Here is a 23,987-nt window from a genome sequence, read left to right as displayed (position 1 = left end):
TCTACAAGAAATTTTAAAGTTTGCAGGGCACTGGGGGACATGCCTGTAGTTCTAGCTATTGGGGAGGCTGAAGCAAGAGGATCACGTGAGCCCAGAGGATGGCCTGAGCCCAGGCATTTGAGGCTGTTGTATGCTATGATCATGCCATTGTACTGCAGTCTGGGCAACAGAGAGAGACTCTGTCTCTAAAAGAAAAACAAAAAAATTAAAAACCAGTAAGGTTTGTTTGAAAGTGTTTGCTCATTTGATATTGGGCTATACACAGTAGATAAAAAGGCAGCCTAGCATAGGCTTTGGGTTCAAATCTCAACTCTGCCACTTATTACTAAGTGACCTGAAGAATACTACTTTGCATCTCTGTGCCTTAATTTCATCATCTGTAAAACAGAAATAATCATAACTGTACTTAACTCATAGGGTTGTTATGAAGATTAAACGAGTTGATCTTTGTGAAGTCTTAGGACAGTGCCTGGCACTTAGTGCTATGTAAGTTTTTTGACAAATACTCAGAATTGGTATTGTTATTATGATAAAGGAGAACTGGTTTTGTTATACTACGATATTGGTAGTATACTAAGAATTTGTACTGGTATACTACAATAAAGGAGATCAAATAAATATCAAATTTCTTTTATTATTTTGAAATACTACTAAAATTTCCCCCATATCATCAGTCACTCACTAAGTTTTATCTACAAGCAAATTTTATTCAGTGCCTTTGTTCAAGGTCCAATGAACTAAAAAGGGAAACTTTAATGATGGAATATAAACACAATTACAGATGTATAAAGGGTTGGGATAAATAAACTTTCACTATTATTGACCAGGGTTCTACTTAGAATGTCCTTCCCTTTTTCCTCATGTCTTTTGTTTCTAAGTTATCTCTCACATTGACCAGGAAATGTAAGACTCATAAAAGGACTCAGTATTTATTTGTTGAAGGCTTAAATTGATCACAGATCCACTAAGACATATAACAGTTTTGTTTTAGTCATATGATACTATTTCCAAATGTATGTTACACACCCATATATAGAAACAAACAAATGTGCATGTAGATCTATTTCTACCAGAGAAAAACAGAGAATATAATCCGATTTATTAGTGATATAAACTTGAACTTACCTACAATGTAGACTAGTACTATGTTTTTAGATAAAATTACTATTATCATCTAATAATAATTAGGCTTTGAGAAATATAAAACATGTACAAAAACAACAAAATTTGCTATCCATGGAGCAGAAGCTTGTTTGTACTATTCATTTGAGTCAAATTCCAGAAATGAGTTCTGGCTAGTATTGAAAATTATTCCGAATTCTAATGATTGGCTTCTACAAATACAGCAGACCCCAACCACAAATAGACAATAATACAATATTTACAAAGGTATACACAGTAAAATTTCACTAAAACCCTGCTAACTAGAAATTTGGGATAATTTGGATGATCTGAGCTTTTCTTTTAGCTAAGATAAAAGACCCTCCAGCAATCTACTAAGGTAACAAGAAGAAAAAAATGGAAAAACCTGCCCTCAAGCATTTTTAGAACTACATAAACAGCACTTATTTACATAGGAACAGTTAAATGCTAATTGTAAATATGTGTCAAATATTTATTGAAACAAATCCAATGAAAGACTTTTCCTGGACAATTTTTTAAAAACATACTACATATTGCTACAACTAGCAGTGTAGCAAACATTCGTCTATCTTGTAAAGTATTTGGTAAATCATAATTTATATTTATCTACTCAATTATTCTCAATTACTGAAATCTTATGAATATAATTAGATCGTATTACCCCATATATGTGAGAAATCAAAATAACACATTTACTACATTAAACTATAGAGTTACAGTCTACCTTATTAACTCAAAACAAAACTGACAAAATAAAAACTAATAATTACAAAGTAAATTTCAAAACTTAATATAGAGTACCTTAAAATATTCTTTTCTAATCTGTTTGCTCCTCCTCCTTTCTTCACTCTGCCAGATTATAGGGTGAGATTCTGGCCACGGTTGTTCATCTATTTGATCCTTCTGATTTTCTAAGGGCTGTAATGAGACAATTTCTTTTAACTAAATAAAAAAGAACAAAATTATAGATATAATAGTAACTTAATTTCTTCTTACCTGCCATGTGAGGGGTGATAATGGTGAATTAACTTCATCTGCTGAGACACTAAAAAATTAAAGATGCCTTAATATGTTAAAATATTTAGAATAAATCGTTAAATATATATTATGAACCTTATTATGTTATCTTCTAAAAAAAATTGTAAAGAATTTACCCATGTCTACACTTTGGCCTAACAACATAAAACTTAAAGTTGACAGAAACTTATTTAAGTTTCTAATACCTGTTGCTCTACAGGAAACATCAAAATGGGTTTATTCTATGTAGGCCCTATGCATAGGTCTACTCTAAGGAATTCTCAGAAGCTAAAATAAGTGAAATATCTAAAGATATACTGTCAAAGGACAGACAAGATATTTATTATATCAAAATAACTAACAAAAACTAAAAAAAAATACTAATAATTTCTTTGGTCTAAAAAAGAGCTCAAGCGAGTAGTTGTTTTTACCTACTGAATTACTGATTATGGACTCAACCTGTTCATTCTAACAAAACAGAGGCTACGAAGGAAATTATTTTCATCTAATTTTTTGTTGTTGAGATAAGGTAGACTATGCATGCTGTTATTAGATGGCAATTTTGAACAAAGAGTTCCTTTGGAAAAAATATGTAAACAAAATGTCCACTGAAGCTGCTATACCTTAACACTATTCTGGAACTTCTGTATAGTGCAATAATGAAAAAAAAAAACCCACAAAAATTGGATATAAAGAATCCAATTTTTTAAAATTTATAGAACACATGATTATCCAAGAGAAAAAGACAAAAAATCTATTATTACAAGAGGTAAGGTTACCAGTTAAAGAAAAACATACAAAAGTTAATAGTTTTCCTACATATCAACTATAATGAGTTAAAAGATATATTAGAAAAAACACTATTCATAAAAGGAAAGAAAAGCATAAAATACCTAGGAAGAAATTTAACTATACTTGTACAAGTACCTATATGAAAAAACTACAAATGTCTAGTAAGAGACTTGAATAACCAAAAGGTTCTTGGATAGATAAGTATTACAGGTATAACTTATCTTTCAACTTAATTAATAACTGAAATGAACTGTAATAATAATTTTTTTTAACTCGAGAAATATTTTTTCATTTGCTTTAAAAATTTGACAAAGAAGTTCCAAAGTTAATTTGGAAGAATGGATGATCAAGAAGAGAAAAGTTATATAATAAAGGGGACTTCTCAACCCTCCCTTTCTACTAGCTCCAGAATCTACAGATTTTTCAATGGAAGAGGAGTATAGGACCACACATATAATAACTTCTGAAAAAAAAGACATTTAAGATCATTGTGAAAGTAATGGCTTATATAACAAGTAGTAGAGAGACAACTGATTGATCACTTGTAAAATATACACAGAAAGAAAGAATAAAAAAGGGGGAGGAGACATGGTGAGAAAAAGGCGGGGGAGGGAGGAAGAAAACTAGATTCCTTACCTCATACCAAATATCAAAATGAAAAATTAAAAGATTTAAATATAAAGAAGAAATCACAAAGTATCACAAAAAAATACAGGCAGTAATTTTTTAAATATTGGAATAGAGAGAGCCTATGGGAGAAACAATCAAAATTAAATACTAACAAATTTGAACACATAAAATGTAAAAACTCGACTTTGCTCATGGCCAAGATAGACTAACAGTGACCAGATATATATTCTTACTGAAAAAAACTAAAAGAATGGCCAAAATATTTAAAACTATGCCTTCCATGACATTGAATATTAGGCAAAAAAATGACATTATCCTTTAGAGATGAGTAAGAAGGCGAATCCCGTAACTGAGCCAAGTTGGTGCATGGAAAGAGTTTCCAGCCCACATCCCAGGAGAAAAAAACTAAGGCAGAGTCTAGCAGGCCCAGAATTCAGGAGACAGAGCTGGAGCCAGGGAGAAAAGGGCAGAGTGAGTTCATAGCACACAGTAACAACGAAAAGGGCAATGCACAGAGAAAGGAAAGAGATCTACAATCCTTCAAATTTTCATCTGAGTGTACTGATCATTGAACATGTATGTGAGGAAATTACCCTAGGCAAAAGGATGAAATTACCCCCAAAGATTAGAGGGAATAATTCCCAGATTCTCAAGGGGATCAGGAGTGGTACCAGTTCCAACCAGCTAGATTGGAAAACCTCATAATTCACAGGACATCCAGTAGAGAAAGGTGTTGCCTCATTAAGGGGACAAATTTATTCCTAGACTAAATGCTGCACTGGTCCCACATAAATAAATTATAAAACCCAGTTCCAAAATATCAAATTATTTCCAAGTAATTTAACCACATCCCAGAACAGAAGTCAAAAATATGTATAATAATACTACAAAATCCACATTCAAGAATGTAAAGTATACAATGTCTGTCATTCAATCAAAAATTCAACCAAGCAATGTTCAGGAAGCTAAAGGAAAAGACTGAACGTGGTAAGTACAGACATAAGCAAACTTCTAGAAATAAAAAGTGCAACATCTAAAATTAAAACAAACTGGATGGAATTAACTGCAGATTAGACATTTCACAAGAAATGACTAGCAAACACAAAGACAAAGCAGAAGGACTTGCCAAAACCCAACACAGACAGAAAAATATTAAAGAATGAATAGAACATTAATGTTCCGTGGCAAACGTCAAGTGGCCTAATTGGTGTTCCATAATAGAAGAGGTCGAATGATAGAAAACATATTTGAAGAAATAAGGGCCCCAAAATTTCAAATTTCATGAAAATAAACCCACAAATTCAAGAAGCTCAATGAACTCCAAACAAAAGTAACATGAAGAAAACTACACCAAGATACATCACCATCAAATTACTTAAAATGAGTGATAAAAAATGTTACAGACACCCAGAGGAAAAAACGGACACATTAGGCAAAGTAAAACAAAGATAAGAAGATTCTCATAGAAAACAATACAATCCAGAGGATGGTGGAGAAACCTCTTCAAGGTACTCAAAGAAAACTAAAATGTCAAACTAGAATTGTGTATGAGACAAAATATCTTTCAAAAATGAAGGTAAGCTAGGCATGGTAGCTCATGCCTGTAATCCCAACACATTGGGAGGCCAAGGAAGGAGGATTTCTTGAGACCAAGAGTTCAAAACCAGCCTGGGCAACATAGTGAGACCCTGTCTCTACAAAAAATAATTTTTTTTAAGTTGGCTGGGTGGGATGACACATGCCTGTGATCCCAGCTACTTGGGAGGCTGAGAGGTGGGAGGATCACTTGAGCGCAGGAAGTCGAAGCTGCAGTGAGCTGTGATGGCACCACTGCACTCCAGCCTGGGTGACAGAGCAAGATTCTGTTTCTTTAAAAAAGAAAAAAAAATTAAAAAATTAAAAAAATACTTTTTCAGACACACAAAAGCTAAAAGCATTCAATCAGCAGACCAATAGCAAAATTATGTTAAAATCTCTCTTTTAGGCAGAAAGAAAATGATGCACACGTAAATACGATTCTACACAAAAAATAAAGGGCACTGGAGATAGTAACTAAGGGATTGAACACATAAAAGACATTATTCTGATTATCTAAATGTCCTTAAGAAATAATTGTTTAAAGCATAAATAACAATGTGTTATAGTATACATAACAGATATATAAAAAGTAAAATGTATGACAACACACCAAGGCTAAAAAGGAAGAAATATAAATACACTATTGTAAGGTTCTCACATGATACATGAAATGGTATAATAGCTGTTGAAGACAGACTGTGATAAGCTAAATATCATACTCTAACCCCTAAAACAACCACTAACATAACAAAAAGTTACAGCAAATAAGCCCACAAAGGAAATAAACAAAAATTTTAAAATATAATTCAAAAGACAACAGAGAAGGAGGAAAAATGAATAAAAAGGATAGAACAGAAGGGAAATATACAGCAAACCTCAAAATATCATTAATTACAAAAATATAAATGATTTTTAACACTGCAATTAAAAAGTAGATTGTCAGATTCAATAAAAAGCAGGAAGATACTACCATATGCTAACTACAAGAAATGTACTTTCTCTACAAAGACACAAATCAGTTAAAAATAAAAGGATGCAGAAACATGCATCATGCTAATACTAAACAAAAGAGAGCTGTACTGACAATATTAATATCAGAAAAGTAGACTTCAGAGCAGAAAATATTATCAAGAATATAAAGAAAAGTCATTTCAGAATGGCAGTAAAAATTCACCAAGAGGACAATACAATCCTAAACATTTACATATCTAATAATAGAGCTTCAGAATGTATAAAGGAAAAATTATAGAACTACAAGGAGAAAGATAAATCTGCAATTAGTGTTGGAGATTTCAATAACCTTCTCTTACTAACTGATAGACCAAGAAAACAGAAAATAGGTAAGGTATGGAAGATTTAAACAATACTATCAACCAACTTAACATAGTTGAAATTATACAAGACTCTAACCAATAACCACAGAATACATTTTTTTCCAAGTTCCTACAGAACTTTTACCATGATAGACCATATTCTGGAAAAACTCAATATTATTTCAACAACAGAGAGTACTTCTGACTACAAGAGACGCAAACAAACAAATTACAAAAGCAGCAATATAGATAGGCAATAAATACTTGAAATAATACTCAACATCACTAATTTAATCACTGAAATGAAAAATAAAACATTCTGATATAATTTGTTCTTTTTAGATTGGCAAAGATTAAATAGATTGATAATGTATAATGTTAACAAGTATGGAAGTAAAGCTATCCATGTGTTACTTGTGGGAATGCAAACATAAAGCTTCTGGAGACAATATATCAAAAGCTTTAAATGTACATTTATGTTTTAATCCATCAATAGCATACCTTTAAGCATTTAAGTTAAGAAAATAATACAAGTGGGCCAGGCATGGTGGCTCACACCTGTAATCCCAGCATTTTGGGAGGTTGAGGTAGGTCAATCACTTGAGGTCAGGAGTTCGAGACCAGCCTGGCCAACATGGTGAAACCTCATCTCTGCGCCGCACTCCAGCCTGGGTGACAGAGTGAGACTCTGTCAAAAAAAAAAAAAAAGAGAGAGAGAGAGAGATGAAAGGAAGCGAAGGGAAGGGAAGGGGAGGGGAGGGGAGGGGAGGGAAGAAGGGAAAAGAATGCAAGTGTACAGAATATATAAAGTTCATCAAAATGTATATTTAGATTTAGTAGGTATATAAAACTATCACTATAATATTAAATGAAAAATGCATATTACTAAACAGTATACTCAGTATGATCTCATTTTTGTTAACAGAAAGTATGTGAGATATTTCTAAAGGCGGGGAAGGGATGGGGTGTGCTCACCCATGCACTGCTGAAAAAAAGTCACAGAATTTAAATTATTATTTTCCCATAATTTAATGTGTTTTGATGGGTGCAGCAAACCATCATAGCACATGATGTATACCTAGTAACAAACCGGCAGATTCTGCACATGTATCCCAGAACTTAAAGTATAATTTTAAAAAAAGAAAAAAAAAGTTAAGGTCATGTAATACTTCTTAATATTAGAAAAAGAATACCCACAAAGTTATTTCCCTTTTGAATAAAAAAGCAGGTAAGAATTGAGAAAGGAAGGACTGAGATACAAAAGAAAGGAAAAATAAAAAGTCTGTAATAGTAATCACTATAGTTTAACAATTAATGACATATGTGACACTTTCTGTGTGCTAATCACTGTCATAAGCAATTTAATACATTAACCCATTTCATCCTTACAGTAACCATGAGGTAGACACTGTTATTATTCGTGTTTTACAGAAGGGGTAAATGTGGCTCAGAGTAAGCTAAATAACTTCCCCAAGAGACAGATCCAGGATCCAAACGCAGACAGCATGGTTCTATTAGCCTGAACTCTTAACCACTACAATAATCTACCCCTCTATAGGAAGAAAGGTAAGTAGAAAGAAATAATCGGAGAGCTAACATTTACTAAGCATGTAGGTGCCAGGCACTAGGGCTGATTTTAAAACTTACCCAAAGCCTCACAGCTAGTAAGTACTAAAGGTGGGACTCTGACCCGAATCTGCCTGACTTCAAGACCTAAGCTCTTTCAACTGTACCCTGATACTTTGCCAACCAATTTCTCAATAGTTTATCACAACTTTCTTGTATGTTTGCAATGTCCCAGGGCTCATGCTGATTGCTAGAAGTGGCTGGAAATCTTTGGAAAGTAGACCACTGAGATCACTTCCAGTACAAAGCTGTCCAGGCATTTCAGGGAGACTGATCATTCATACCCAAAACCTAAGTACCCAGAATTTTTCCAGTTTTCTCTTACAAATCTACATGCTACCTAATGTCACCAACAGGTAATCCATTCCTATTAATTGTGGATTTGTATATTCAAAAGCCGTATTTCAAAATATGAACACACCCAAAACCGCAATATATTAAAACATTGATCATGCCGGGCATGGTGGCTCATGTCTGTAATCCCAGCACTTTGGGAGGACAAGGCGGGCACATCACTTGAGGCCAGGAGTTCGAGACCAGCCTGGCCAACATGGCGAAACCCTGTCTCTATTAAAAATATAAAACTTAGCTGGGCATGGTGGTGCATGCCTGTAATTCCCGCTATTTGGAGGCTGAGGCAGGAGAATCGCTTGAACCCGGGAGGCAGAGGTTACAGGGAGCCAAGATCACGCCACTCCCGGGCAACAGACAAGACTCCATCTCAAACAAACAAACAAAACCATCAATCATTAATCTCATGAGGGCGGGGACCATGTCTCTCTTGATCACTATTGTATCTCCCAGCACACAACACAGTTCCTGGCATTCATCATTTCAACCTACTCTCCCAACTTAGTCACTCAATGAATATTTATTGAGTACCTACTATGTGTGCTATGCATTGTGCTAAATGGAATAGAAAATAAAGTCCGTGATCTCATAAAATGTTCATTGTAGTGTACCTACTGGGTAGTGGGATGCTGATGAAAAACAATAAACAAGTATAGAAGTATATATTCAGAATGCCAAATGGTGTTCAGTTTTATAAAGAAAAGTAAAGCAAGGTGTGGGAAACAGAGACAAAAGGGATGGGGAGGCATGCTCTTATATATGTTGTTCAGGGAACGCTTTGCTGATGAAGTAACATTTAAACAGAAACCTGAATGTACAAGATTAAGAAATATGGCTGGGGGAAAATCATTCCAGGCAGAGGCAAAAACAAAAAGCCTTGGGGGATGAGGAGAATGCCTGATCTGCTGAGATTCAACAAGGAGGCCAGTATAGATAGAAAAGAACCAACCAGAGAAAGAAAGAAAAGACAGGTTTTGAAACCAAATGCAGGGCATTACTAGGCCTTAAAGCACTCTAGTTTCTATTCTGAATAACATGGGAAGTCAGCAGAGAATTCTGAAGATGAATGATATGATCTGACTTACATTTCAAAAATATCAATCTGATGCTTTTCAGGAAACAGACTAAAGGAAAGCTAGGGTAGAAAAGAGACCTGTTAAGAGGCTCCTGTAATAATTCAAGTAAGAGATGGCTAGGACTAGGATGGTAGCAGTTGAGGTGGTTAAACATATCAATCTGATGCTTTGTGGGAAACAGACTAAAGGAAAGCTAGGATAGAAAAGAGACCTGTTAAGAGGCTGCTATAATAACTCAAGTGAGAGATGGCTAGGACTAGGATGGTAGGAGTGGAGGTGGTAAGACATGATCGGATTCTAAATATATTCTAAAGTACAGCAACAAGATTTGCTAATGGATTAGATATCAGATGTGAGAGAAAGGGATAAGTGAAGGATGATTCTCAGGTTTTGAGATGACCAACTAGAAAGATGGAGTTGACATTTTCTGAAATTGAGAAAAATGTAGGAGGAACAAGTTTAGGGGTGCAACAGGAACATTAATAGTATGGTTTTGGAAAATAATGTTTGACATGCCTAATATGCATCTAAGTGGCAGTGTTGGGTATTTAACAGGTTATATAACCCTGCAGTGTGTGTGTGTGTACATATACATGTACACATATGCAAATGCAAATACTCATATGGTAAAAAGGTCTAAAAGGCAAAGTAGCAAAATAATGTGACTTGTCATCTCTGGGGAGTGAGATAATGAGTGATATTCATTTGTTTATTTTTTCTTTATGTTTGCTAAATTTTCCAATTTTTCAACAAGAAAGCTACATTACTCTCATAATCAGGAAAACATTAAAGAATCTTTGGTTTTGTCTTTCAAGAAAGAACTGGATAATTGTTTTGAAAATGAGAAAAGAAAAAGTAATAGTTTTATAAAAGAAAAGCCAAGATTGGATATCACAGTTTTATGGTTTGGGCAATTGAGGCCTTCTCAAGAGAATGTTAGGAACCTGTGGAGGAAGCTTAAGGCAGGAAATAAAGGAATGGGAAACTTAAAAGAAAGCAAACATGTAAGATAGCAGAATCAGTATTCAAAAAGAGAAAAAGTGGGTTAAATCCAGTTAAATTAAATGTGAGATGGATGAATATTCCTAGGCTTGGATATGAAAAGTAATCTCACACTTGAACTGAATTCTGAAAGACTAAGTGAAGAAGGTAGACGGAAGGGAAATCCTAGTAAAGAGACCAGGATGTAGAAGGTAGAACACAAACAGAAGATAAAAAATTAAAAATAAATAAATAAAATAAAAGAAGGTAGAACACAGAGATAAAATCATCCTGGAATGAAGAAAGAAGTTCTGCTCCTAAATGCAAATGGTGCCAGTGGGGGAATGTATAAGATGAAGCTCTCAGGGTAAGCAGAAACCCACTTCAATCTTATGGGTTAAGTTAAATATTTTAAGGTTTATTCTAAAAGTTGTAAAGAGTCATTAGAAGATAATACATGGGAGTCACAAGTAAGATTTATGTTTCAGAATTATCACTCTTCCACTGTACAGAAAACAGACTTAAAGCTAGGCAAACCTGAAGAAAGGAGCTATGTCTGGGGACTGTTGCAATAAGCCAAGCAGAAAAAGACTGGGCCTGAACATTCTCAGAGAATTGACTCAGGAGTTGAGTCTAATCTAAATTCAAACCATCAAAAAGAATAAATACAAACTTTCAAGGTCTTCTAGTTCTCAGGAATTCATATATGTGGATTTATATAATGTATTCACATAGAAGAATTTAGTAACACCCAATTGAAAAGCAATGAAAATATAAGCAATATTATAGAGAATAAACACAATCAATGCTAAAGAAACACATTATTCCTGGCAGGAATAGCAATATAATAAATGTTTGCTGAATGAATAGGTAAATGATTCTATCATTAAGACAAAAATGCATCTATGAGCAAAGAAGATCAGCATTTTTTATTTTGCTTATATCAAAAGTAAATTTAACTCCTATTTAAATTATCTAGTTATATTAAATCTGTATCACTTATTTAACTAAAGTCTATATACAAAAACATCACCGTCAAAGGATCAGTACTCATTATAAAATATTAAGTAAAAGCTAAGATATTTTTATACCTCTTTTCACATTCCACAGTTTGTTTTGGCTTGTTTCTCATCACAGAAGTTGAATGATTAAGAATCCTAGAAGTAAATCAACACATTAATTCCCAAATATATTAAGGAGAATATTATATCACAAGATATATAAAAAAATCTCTAAAATAAACTGCATCTGGTCCTTGAAGATCTTTGCTAGAAAATAATATTTAAATATTATTTAGATCAGATGCCCATAAGTGTACTATTTACAACAAAATGAAGCTCGGCAACTTTTCCAGGCGTCTTCTTTTATAAACCCTTTCTCAAAGTTTGGATTATCTTCTAGCCATGCTATTTTTGCCCTTTGCATATCTAACTTTTGGCTGAGACAGAAGATAAAGAGATACAGAGGTACCATCATGACTGATTTATTTTTTCCAGCACAGCAAATGATATGAGATGTGTTGATGTAATACGTAATTATTTTGCCAAATGAAAAATTCTAATTCTAAATGCAAAATCAGTGCTCAAGTTCAATTCTTTAAAAAAAACCCACAAGTTTCTTAAACTTTTAATAACTATATAAAACCATTAAAACAAAAGAAAACGATGAACCATTATAAGAGAGAACTATTTCTACATAATGTTACATAATTCTAAGTATTAATCTCAAAGTCAAAAGTAATGAATTACTAACTATCCTTAACATAACTAACCATACTTGAGTTCTTAATATTACTATATATATAAATATAATTTTCACTTTTAAAATTTAATATCATAGAAGTAAAATCTCTGCCTTTTATTCAAAATAAAATCTATAGATGTCAACTGCCAAAAGAACAGAGAAACAGATTTTAAATAAAAGCTATATATTGACCAATAAAATACATAATGAATTAAATATAAGTTGGTAATTACAGAAATATGGTTAGCATAAAGAAAGCAAAGTCCATTATGCTGGATTCCTCACCAGCTTGGATCTAGTAGGACCTCACTAGGAAAAAGTGATAGAGATGCAAAGGACAAGTATCATACACCAATCAGTGTAGCTTGGGCCAAACAATTTCAGAATTAAGGACATTCATTCTTCTTTGTACAGGCATGCATTAAAATTACCTTAAATTCTTAAATGCAGAAAAATTAAGGTAATGAAATATCTAAAACTATTAGGAAAAATATATTTTAAAAGAGTATTTTTTTTTTTTTTTAAAAGAAGAGATAGCAGTAAGTACCATCCTGGGGGAAATTGCAGAATTATTGCAGGGGCAGGGGAGTCAAACTACAATGGCCTTCACTATGGTAAATTCTGATTCCTTCTCACCACACATTCATTAGCGTTGGGATTATGGTTGTGTATGAGTTATACTGAAACAGAAAAAAAAGTTGAGATCCACTTACCCATAAAATATATTTTATGTACTTGAGAATTCACCTATGTAAAATTTTGCTATGTACATTATTTTGTGTTTTACTCTGATACCCAAAGTCAAAACAAACATCTATTCTAATTAAACATCTAGACTATTAACATACTTCCCTAATCCAGTTACCAGTACTTATTTTAAGTAAAAGACTATACAATTCAGCTATGTCAACCTGGCCCCATAATACTTGAAGGCTTCCACAAACTCTAGATACCTTGATGCGTGTCCTGTTGCTCTGGTCCTCTGGAAGAGTTTATCACTGAATGATGCTCTACAACTTAAAGGCCTCTGTCTGTATTCACATTTCACATAAATCAACCAAACCAAAAGATGGGGGAAGATGTTTTTGGAGACACAGGGTAGTCATTTGTAAAGGAAGCAGAAACAAAAGAATGCATAGATTTCAAGGACTCAGAGATCTACCTAATTAGTTATAACAAGCTAGAGGTTAACATGATGCTCCTCAAATTGAAATGTTCATATGATCAGGAAAAAAATCATAATAAAAGAGGTAATGTCCATAATTTCTATAATTCTAAAACAAAATTATAAACTTCCCAAACCTAGTTTTGCTTTCCATGATCCTTAATTACATTTTAATTATAACTTTTCATAATTGCTTTTTGTTATTTAGCTATATCACATAGTAATTAGAGGCTCATCTTTCCACAATAAAGAAAAACTCTCAAGACACACCTAAAAGCAAATAAAATAATTACTAAAAGGAAAGACACAACAGAAAATACTACAGTGTAAGTTAGCAGGAACAAACATGCAATGGGAACCAGTTAAATGAAGCTATTTATTGCAAAATCACACATATATTTTAATCCTTTCTTTAGAATGATAACTAAACAAAATTTAAGAAGCCAGCTAAACATCGACTTATTAAGCCCCTTAAGAAAATCAGTATAAGAAAAAGAGCAGTAGCCACCTTTCTAACACTAATATAAATGAGTAAGACTCATGGAAATTTGTAAAACTGGCTCAATAATTTATAATACATATCAACTTCTTTGTTTTTCAACAGAATTTCCTTTATTATCAAGTGAATATTAAGAATATTCTAATAGTATCATTTTATTCTCAGTTCCTTCCTTGATTTTTCTTGTTCTAAAAAACATGCTCCCTTTTTTCAATTTTATCTTATTTTGGTAAGAACATTTAACAAGAGATCTACTCTCTTAACAAATTTTTAAGTATACAATAGAGTATTATAAATTATAGGCACAATGTTGTACAGCAGATCCGTAGAACTTATTCATCATACAACATTATTTTTAAGATAATGATTTTTTTCAAGACTTTTTTTTATTTCCCAAAATAATAGTGAACGTAAAATTAGAACTTGCTGAATGGCTATTTAAATATAGTTAAAGCCATTGATTCAGAGTGACTTCAATACACTCAGACGCAAGTAGAAATAATAATCCAATATTTTGACAGGGGATGATAAAGACTATTTTTCAATTTAAAAAAAATCAACAATAAACTATAAACATAAAGTAGCTTAATCAACACATCTTAATCAAAGTGGGGGCAGTCTTCTAAATAACTAGGCTTCAGACTTTAAAACCTTATGAATTATCAATTTGATGGTTTATTTGCTGATCTCTTTTCTCACCCTTTTTGAGTATTAATTCTGTACAATATCCTCTTGCTGCTCCCCTAGGATAGTTTCATGTACCAAGTACTGGCATAAGGTTTCTTAAAGAATCAAAGACATTTTTAAAAATAATATGAACTGCCAGGCGTGGTGGCTCACTCCTGTAATCCCAGAACTTTGGGAGGCTGAGGTGGGCAGATCATGAGATCAGCAGTTCGAGACCAGCCTGGCCAACATAGTGAAACCCTGTGTCTACTAAAAATACAAAAATTAGCCAGGCATGGTGGCACACGCCTGTAGTCCCAGCTACTCGGGAGGCTGAGGCAGGAGAATTGCTTGAACCCGGGAGGTGGAGGTTGTGGTGAGCTGAGATTACACCACTGCACTCCAGCCTGGGCAACAGAGTGAGACTCTGTCTCAAAAAAAATTTTTTTTAATTAAAAAATAAAAAATATATATCAACTAAGCAAGTGGCAAAACTGCCATAAGGAAATCATCACTGAACTCAATGTAAGCTGTTTTTTAATTACCTCTAGTTTGGGAGAAGATACATGGCTTCATTTAGCTGAGAGCTAACACTGCATTTGTCTTCTACTAGTAGCAAGTTAAAGAACAGCTAAGTAATATGCAGTCAAAGTAGCAGTCCTGGATGATATTTCCCTGTAGGTGAGGGAAATCTTAATCCAGTTAAATTATTTTTAATCAAGACTAAAAACAAACAAAATGTACAATAATTATTTTAAAACCTAAAAAGAGATGTTACAACTCCTGGCCTACAATTTTAAATAGCATTTCAGATCCTTCTCTAATATATTTGGAATATAAGACACAATAATAAAGCATGAAAAGGAAAATCCACAACCAGAGAAGGTATAAATTATACCAAATCCACTGTAGGATATATCTTCATATAGGATTACACTTAGATTTTTGGTCTCATTCAAATTCAAGTATTGTGACAGTAAACAAAAAATTTTAATTCCCCAAATCAAAAAGATCTAAGTAACGGCAACGTATTGTAGAAGGAAGAAAGATTATTTAATAGAAAAAATACTAGATTTAGCATTAAAAAATTATGAGATCCAGTTTAAGTTCAGGCATTAACAGAATTGGCTAGGGAATCTAAAATTCTCTATACATTATAAATTTTAAAAGTAAAATGTGCTCTTTGGCCGAGCCTGGTGGCTCAGCCTGTAATCCCAGCACTTTGGAAGGCCAAGGAGGGTGCAACCCTTAAGGCCAGGAGATTGAGACCAGCCTAGCCAACATGGTGAAACCCCGTCTCTACTAAAATACAAAAAAATAGCCGGGTGTGGTGGCACACACCGGTAATCCCAGCTACTTGGGAGGCCGAGGCATGAGAACGACTTGAACACAGAAGGCAGAGGCTGCAGTGAGCCAAGATTGTGCCACTGCACTCCAGCATGGGCAACAGAGCAAGGCTCTGTATCGAAAAAAATAGTGCTCTTTATGATCATATTATAAATATTTTAATGTCTGCAAAAATTAGACATACTTACAACAATGTCACTGTATATTTATATTTAATCTTAAAAGCTCTTATATTAGTATGTACTAACATCTAAAAAGGATGATGAAGAAGAGAGTCAGAAAAAGACAGAAATTACTTTTACATACATCTTGAAGAATAGCAGGAGTTTTCTTTGGGGAGAACACATAATTTTTTAACTAATGGCTCCTACTAGTTTTAAATGTATTGATTTAATTTTCAAGCAGTCAATCAAAAATATTATATGTGCCACATTTTCTTAATCCAGTCTGTCACTGATGGACATTTGGGTTGATTCCAAGTCTTTGCTATTGTGAAGAGTGCTGCAATAAACACACATGTGCATGTGTCTTTATAGCGGCATGACTTATAATCCTTTGGGTATATACCCAGTAATGGGATGGCTGGGTCAAATGGTATTTCTAGTTCTAGATCCTTGAGGAATCACCACACTGTTTTCCACAATGGTTGTACTAGTTTACAGTCCCACCAACAGTGTAAAAGTGTTCCTATTTCTCCACATCCTCTCCAGCACCTGTTGTTTCCTGAGTTTTTAGTGATTGCCATTCTAACTGGTGGGAGATGGTATCTCATTGTGGTTTTGATTTGCATTGCTCTGATGGCGAGTGATGATGAGCATTTTTTCATGTGTCTGTTGGCTGTATGAATGTCTTCTTTTGAGAAATGTCTGTTCATATCCTTTGCCCACTTTTTGATGGGGTTGCTTTTTTCTTTGAAATTTCTTTGAGTTTTTTGTAGGTTCTGGATATTAGCCCTTTGTCAGATGAGTAGATTGCAAAAATTTTCTCCCATTCTGTAGGTTGCCTGTTCACTCTAATGGTAGTTTCTTTTGCTGTACAGAAGCTCTTCAGTTTAATTAGATCCCATTTGTCAATTTTGGCTTTTGTTGCCATTGCTTTTGGTGTTTTAGACATGAAGTCCTTGCCCATGCCAATGTCTTGAATGGTATTACCTAGGTTTTCTTCTAGGGTTTTTATGGTTTTAGGTCTAACATTTAAGTCTCCAATCCATCTTGAATTAATTTTCATATAAGGAGTAAGGAAAGGACCCAGTTTCAGCTTTCTACTTATGGCTAGCCAATTTTCTCAGTACCAATTATTAAATAGGGAATCCTTTACCATTCCTGGTTTTTGTCAGGTTTGTCAAAGATCAGATGGCTGTAGATGTGTGGTATTATTTCTGAGGGCTCTGTTCTGTTCCATTGGTCTATATCTCTGTTTTGGTACCAGTACCATGCTGTTTTGGTTACTGTAGCCTTGTAGTATAGTTTGAAGTAGCGTGAGGCCTCCAGCTTTCTTCTTCTGGCTTAGGATTGTCTTGGCAATGTGGGCTCTTTTTTGGTTCCATATGAACTTTAAAGCAGTTTTTTCCAATTCTGTGAAGAAACTCATTGGTAGCTTGATGGGGATGGCATTGAATCTATAAATTACCTTGGGCAGTATGGCCATTTTCACAATATTGATTCTTCCTATCCATGAGCATGGTTATGTTCTTCCATTTGTTTGTGTCCTCTTTTATTTCACTGTGCAGTGGTTTGTAGTTCTCCTTGAAGAGGTCCTTTACATCCCTTGTAAGTTGGATTCCTAGGTATTTTATTCTCTTTGAAGCAATTGTGAATGGGAGTTCATTCATGATTTGGCTCTCTGTTTGTCTGTTACTGGTGTAAAAGAATGCTTGTGATTTTTGCACATTGATTTTGTATCCTGAGACTTTGTTGATGTTGTTTATCAGCTTAAGGAGATTTTGGGCTGAGATGATGGGGTTTTCTAAATATACAATCATGTCATCTGCAAACAAGGACAATTTGACTTCTTCTTTTCATAACTGAATACCCTTTATTTCTTTCTCTTGCCTGATTGCCCTAGCCAGAACTTCCAACACTATGTTGAATAGGAGTGGTGAGAGAGGGCATCCCTGTCTTGTGCCAGTTTTCAGAGGGAATGCTTCCAGTTTTTGCCCATTCAGTATGATATTGGCTGGGGGTTTGGCATAAATAGCTCTTATTATTTTGAGATACCTTGCATCAATACCTAGTTTATTGAGAGTTTTTAGCATGAAGGGCTGTTGAATTTTGTCAAAGGCCTTTTCTGCATCTATTGAGATAATCATGTGGTTTCTGTCTTTGGTTCTGTTTATATGCCGGATTACGTTTATTGATTTGCGTATGTTGAACCAGCCTTGCACTCCGGGGATGAAGCCCACTTAATCATGGTGGATAAGCTTTTTGATGTGCTGCTGGATTTGGTTTGCCAGTATTTTATTGAGAATTTTTACATTGATGTTCATCAGGGATATTGGTCTAAAATTCTCTTTTTTTGTTGTGTCTCTGCCAGGCTTTAGTATCAGGATGATGTTGGCCTCATAAAATGAGTTAGCGAGGATTCCCTCTTTTTCTATTGATTGGAATAGTTTCAGAAGGAATGGTACCAGCTCCTCCTTGTACCTCTGGTAGAATTCAGCTGTGAATCCATCTGGTCCTGGACTTTTTTTCGTTGGTAGGCTATTAATTATTGCCTCAATTTCAGAGCCTGATATTGGTCTATTCAGGGATTCAACTTCTTCCTGGTTTAGTCTTGGGAGAGTGTAAGTGTCCAGGAAATTATCCATTTCTTCTAGGTTTTCTTGTTTATTTGCGTAGAGGTGTTTATAGTATTCTCTGATGGTAGTTTGTATTTCTGTGGGGTCGGTGGTGATATCCCCTTTATCATTTTTTATTGCATCTATTTGATTCTTCTCTCTTTTCTTCATTATTAGTCCTGCTAGCAGTCTATCAATTTTGTTGATCTTTTCAAAAAACCAGCTCCTGGATTCATTGATATTTTTGAGGGTTTTTTGTGTTTCTATCTCCTTCAGTTCTGCTCTGATCTTAGTTATTTCTTGCCTTCTGCCAGCTTTTAAATGTGTTTGCTCTTGCTTCTCTAGTTCTTTTAATTGTGATGTAAGGGTGTCAATTTTAGATCTTTCCTCCTTTCTCTTGTGGGCATTTAGTGCTATAAATTTCCCTCTACACACTGCTTTAAATGTGTCCCAGAGATTCTGGTATGTTGTATCTTTGTTCTCATTGGTTTTAAAGAACATCTTTATTTCTGCCTTCATTTCTTTATGTACCCAGTAGTTATTCAGGAGCAGGTTGTTCAGTTTCCATGTAGTTGAGTGGTTTTGATTGAGTTTCTTAGTCCTGAGTTCTAATTTGATTGCACTGCAGTCTCAGAGACAGTTTGTTATAATTTCTGTTCTTTTACATTTGCTGAGGAGTGCTTTACTTCCAACTATGTGGTCAATTTTGGAATAAGTGCGATGTGGTGCTGAGAAGAATGTATATTCTGTTTATTTGGGGTGGAGAGTTCTGTAGATGTCTATTAGGTCTGCTTGGTGAAGAGTTGAGTTCAATTCCTGGATATCCTTGTTAACTTTCTCTCTCATTGATCTGTCTAATGTTGACAGTGGGGTGTTGAAGTCTCCCATTATTATTGTATGGGAGTTTAAGTCTCTTTGTAAGTCTCTAAGGACTTGCTTTATGAATCTGGGTGCTCTTGTATTGGGTGCATATACATTTAGGATAGTTAGCTCTTCCTGATGAATTGATCCCCTTCCCATTATGTAATGGCCTTCTTTGTCTCTTTTGATCTTTGATGGTTTGAAGTCTGTTTTACCAGAGACTAGGATTGCAACCCCTGCTTTTTTTTGTTCTCCATTTGCTTGGTAGATCTTCCTCCATCCCTTTATTTTGAGCCTATGTGTGTCTCTGTATGTGAGATGGGTCTCCTGAATACAGCAAACTGATGGGTCTTGACTCTTTATCCAATTTGCCAGTCTGTGTCTTTTAATTGGAGCATTTAGTCCATTTACATTTAAGGTTAATATTGCTTTGTGTGAACTTGATACTGTCATTATGATATTAGCTGGTTATTTTGCTCGTCAGTTGATGCAGTTTCTTCCCAGCATCGATGGACTTTACATTTTGGCATGTTTTTGCAATGGCTGGTACCGGTTGTTCCTTTCCATGTTTAGTGCTTCCTTCAGGATCTCTTGTAGGGCAGGCCTGGTGGTGACAAAATCTCTAAGCATTTGCTTGTCTGTAAAGGATTTTATTTCTCCTTCACTTATGAAACTTAGTTTGGCTAGATATGAAATTCTGGGTTTAAAATTCTTTTCTTTAAGAATGTTGAATATTGGCCCCCACTCTCTTCTGGCTTGGAGAGTTTCTGCTGAGAGATCTGCTGTTAGTCTGATGGGCTTCCTTTTGTGCGTAACCCGACCTTTCTCTCTGGCTGCCCTTAACATTTTTTCCTTCATTTCAACTTTGTTGAATCTGACAATTATGTGTCTTGGAGTTGCTCTTCTTGAGGAGTATCTTTGTGGTGTTCTCTGTATTTCCTGAATTTGAATGTTGGCCTGCCTTACTAGGTTGGGGAAGTTCTCCTGGATGATATTCTGCAGAGTGTTTTCCAACTTGGTTCCATTTTTCCCCTCACTTTCAGGCACTCAAATCAGACGTAGATTTGGTCTTTTCACATAATCCCACATTTCTTGGAGGCTTTGTTCATTTCTTTTTACTCTTTTTTCTCTACACTTCTCTTCTCACTTCATTCACTTGATCTTCAATCACTGATACTCTTTCTTCCAGTTGATCGAGTAGGTTACTGAAGCTTGTGTATTTGTCCCGTAGTTCTCGTGTCATGGTTTTCATCTCTATCAGTTCTTTTAAGGTCTTCTCTGCATTGATTATTCTAGTTATCCATTCATCCACTCTTTTTTCAAGGTTTTTAGTTTATTTGCGCTGATTATGTAGTTCCTCCTTTAGCTCTGAGAAGTTTGATCGACTCAAGCCTTCTTCTCTCAACTCATCAAAGTCATTCTCAGTCCAGCTTTGTTCCATTGCTGGCGATGAGCTGCGTTCCTTTGGAGGGGGAGATGTGCTCTGATTTTTTCAATTTCCAGCTTTTCTGCCCTGCTTTTTCCCCATCTTTGTGGTTTTATCTGCCTTTGGTCTTTGATGATGGTGACGTACTGACGGGGTTTTGGTGTGGGTGTCCTTTCTGTTTGTTAGTTTTCCTTCTAACAATCAGGACCCTCAGCTGCAGGTCTGTTGGAGTTTGCTTGAGGTCTACTCCAGACCCTGTTTGCCTGGGTATCAGCAGCGGAGGCTGCAGAAGATAGAATATTGCTGAACAGTGAGTGTTGTTGTCTGATTCTTGCTCTGGAAGCTTCGTCTCAGGGGTGTACCCAGCCGTGTGAGGTGTGAGGTGTCGGTCTGCCCCTACTGGGGGATGTCTCCCAGTTAGGCTACTCAGGAGTCAGTGACCCACTTGAGCAGGCAGTCTGTCCATTCTCAGATCTCGACCTCCGTGCTGGGAGAACCACTGCTCTCTTCAAAGCTATCAGATAGGGACTTTTACATCTGCAGAGGTTTCTCCTGCTTTTTGTTTAACTATGCCCTGTCCCCAGATGTGGAGTCTGCAGAGGCAGGCAAACCTCCTTGAGCTGCGGTGCCCAATTTGAGCTACCCAGTGGCTTTGTTTAGCTACTTAAGCCTTAGCAATGATGGGTGCCCCTCCCCCAGCCTCGCTGCCTCCTTGCAGTTAGATCTCAGACTGCTGTGCTAGCAATGAGGGAGGCTCCATGGGTGTGGGACCCTCCGGGCCAGGTGTGGGATATAATTTCCTGATGTGCCGTTTCCTAAGACCCTTGGTAAAGTGCAGTATTAGGGTGGGAGTTACCCGATTTTCCAGGTGTCGTGTGTCTCAATTTCCCTTGGCTAGGAAAAGGAATTCCCTTCCCCCTTGCACTTCCCAGGTGAGGTGATGCCTCGCCCTGCTTCAGCTCTCACTGGTAGGGCTGCACCCGCAGACCAGCATCGACTGTCCGAAACGCCCCAGTGAGATGAACCCAGTACCTCAGTTGAAAATGCAGAAATCACCCGTCTTCTGTGTCGCTCACGCTGGGAGCTGGAGGCTGAAGCTGTTCCTATTTGGCCATCTTGGGCGCCCCCCAGGTTGGTGATTTTCTAGTATGATTTTGTATATCTATAAATGTAGCAGCTGTGCAAAAAAGATACTTAGGCTATTTAGCTTATTAGCTATTATACAGATTGCCCCTAAAAAGTTGCCCCTAGAAACCATATATTTGTCATTTGATAAGTTTTAGTTGTATTTTTCAATGTACATTTAAACAAATGCCAGTATATTTAAATTTGAAACTTCCCAAAACATGGTCATATTAACCATAAACATTTATTATTTTGAATAAATGAAATAAAATGCTTTTTACTTATCCATGTTAAATGCACCAAAATTATTCTCTTTTCCCAAAACAAACAAACAAAAAAACCACTCAGATCTTTCTCATTTCAAAACTATAAATGTATTCCTCTCAGTACATGAAGATGGCAATAACAGCCGACCCTGAGCAGCATATGTAACTTTTTCTGCATTAGAAGTGGACTTGTCTTGATTTTATTCTCATTCACACAGTGTCTTCTCATTGCCAACAACATGTATTTGAAGAAAGTCTAACCAAAAGATGGGGAAAATGGTCTTTGACCAAGAAACAGACCAAAGTGAGCTAGTGACCCTCAAATCATCATACTGATTTAATCCACTCTTGTAAAATTCAACTCCATTCTAAGGAGTTTAGACATATCCTAAGTTATTTGGAATCTGAGTTTTAAAAAGCACATTATATACATGACATGTACCTAGAAAAAAAATGCTTACAATGTAAATAATGCTACTGTGAGCTAAAATTAATATCAACAAATAAATCAGTTTTTATGATTCAGCACACACACAGGAATAAAAAAGAAATACCTAAGCAATATTAAACATAGTGACCATATATATATGAGTACATTCTGTTAGTTGTAAATGTAATTTTATATTCCTGTCCTAAGTATTTCCTATTGCCTTTTAGTACAGGTTGAGTATCCCTTATTTGAAATGCTTGGGATCGGATTTCAGATTTTTGAATGAAGGATGCTCAATCTGTAGTTAGTCCCTTGAGATAGATTTTAAGAGGGCACTATTGTTTACTCAAAACTTCATATACTTCATTTGATAATCTTTAAATAATCAGATTTAATTATTATAAAATTTGCCATTTCAAATCTCATTACTGAAAGGAATACCTGTTCTTCTGTTCTTGCTGCAATAACTGAGCAGCTATTTTCCTCAAATCAGTTACTTCCTTCAAATCATCATCCTCTTCCTCTGCCAGTAACTGTTCTTTCTCAAGTCTGAAAGGTGACACAATCATGGTTATCCAAAAAGTAAGGCAGATACATTTTATGCCAGCTTCCAGAAATAGAAACCATTTTTGTTTTTAACACCATGTGAAAGTTAAAATCCTAGGTCCTCCTTTTAAAATACTAAAATAAGAAATAAGGAAAACATCTATGTTCTCTACTCATTATGAAATGTAGCATACTGGCTGTATTACTATAATTAATGACTAACAAATAATAGCAAAGTATATAACCATTTTTTAAATTTCTGAAACGTGTAATGGTCATAGTAATCTAAAAATGTATATTTTCCAGCCTTGAGTATAAAAAGGACTGCAAAGTTCTATATGGCCTGTCTTAATACATAAATTTAAAATGTTGTAAAATTTTGTCATTTAATTGAACCATCCTGTTTTTATCAGTTTATTGATTTTGATTTTTAAAATCTGTATATAAAATGTCTAAATAAAATCCAAAATAGGTTCAAATAAGATTGGCAAATTTGCCTGAAGATACTAATACGTCATTTTTATAAAAGAGAACAAAAAAATTTAAAATAGTTATTCAAACTCTAGTCATTTTATCTTAAGGGATTTCACTTTAAAAACAGTATCAAACCATGAATCTTTGTGACTTTAC

At 35.0% G+C, this 23,987-nt stretch overlaps 1 protein-coding gene across 2 annotated transcripts in view; it reads right to left on the bottom strand.

Annotated features, from left to right (window-relative positions):
- LOC105490495 (leucine rich repeats and calponin homology domain containing 2) overlaps window positions 1–23,987 on the bottom strand; it is a 129,607-nt gene that overhangs the window by 34,990 nt on the left and 70,630 nt on the right. For both annotated transcript variants that reach the window (XM_011756221.3, XM_011756222.3), the window contains exons 11-14: window positions 23,253–23,360; window positions 11,599–11,664; window positions 2,140–2,188; window positions 1,945–2,061 (exon numbers count right to left, since the gene is read on the bottom strand). In XM_011756221.3, the coding sequence (XP_011754523.2) occupies window positions 1,945–2,061; window positions 2,140–2,188; window positions 11,599–11,664; window positions 23,253–23,360 (340 nt within the window). The remainder of the gene's footprint in view (window positions 1–1,944; window positions 2,062–2,139; window positions 2,189–11,598; window positions 11,665–23,252; window positions 23,361–23,987) is intronic.

This window comes from Macaca nemestrina, chromosome X (assembly GCF_043159975.1).
Source record: "Macaca nemestrina isolate mMacNem1 chromosome X, mMacNem.hap1, whole genome shotgun sequence".
In the NCBI taxonomy this organism is placed as follows: domain Eukaryota; kingdom Metazoa; phylum Chordata; class Mammalia; order Primates; family Cercopithecidae; genus Macaca; species Macaca nemestrina.
This window is presented reverse-complemented; position numbering and strand designations above follow the sequence as displayed.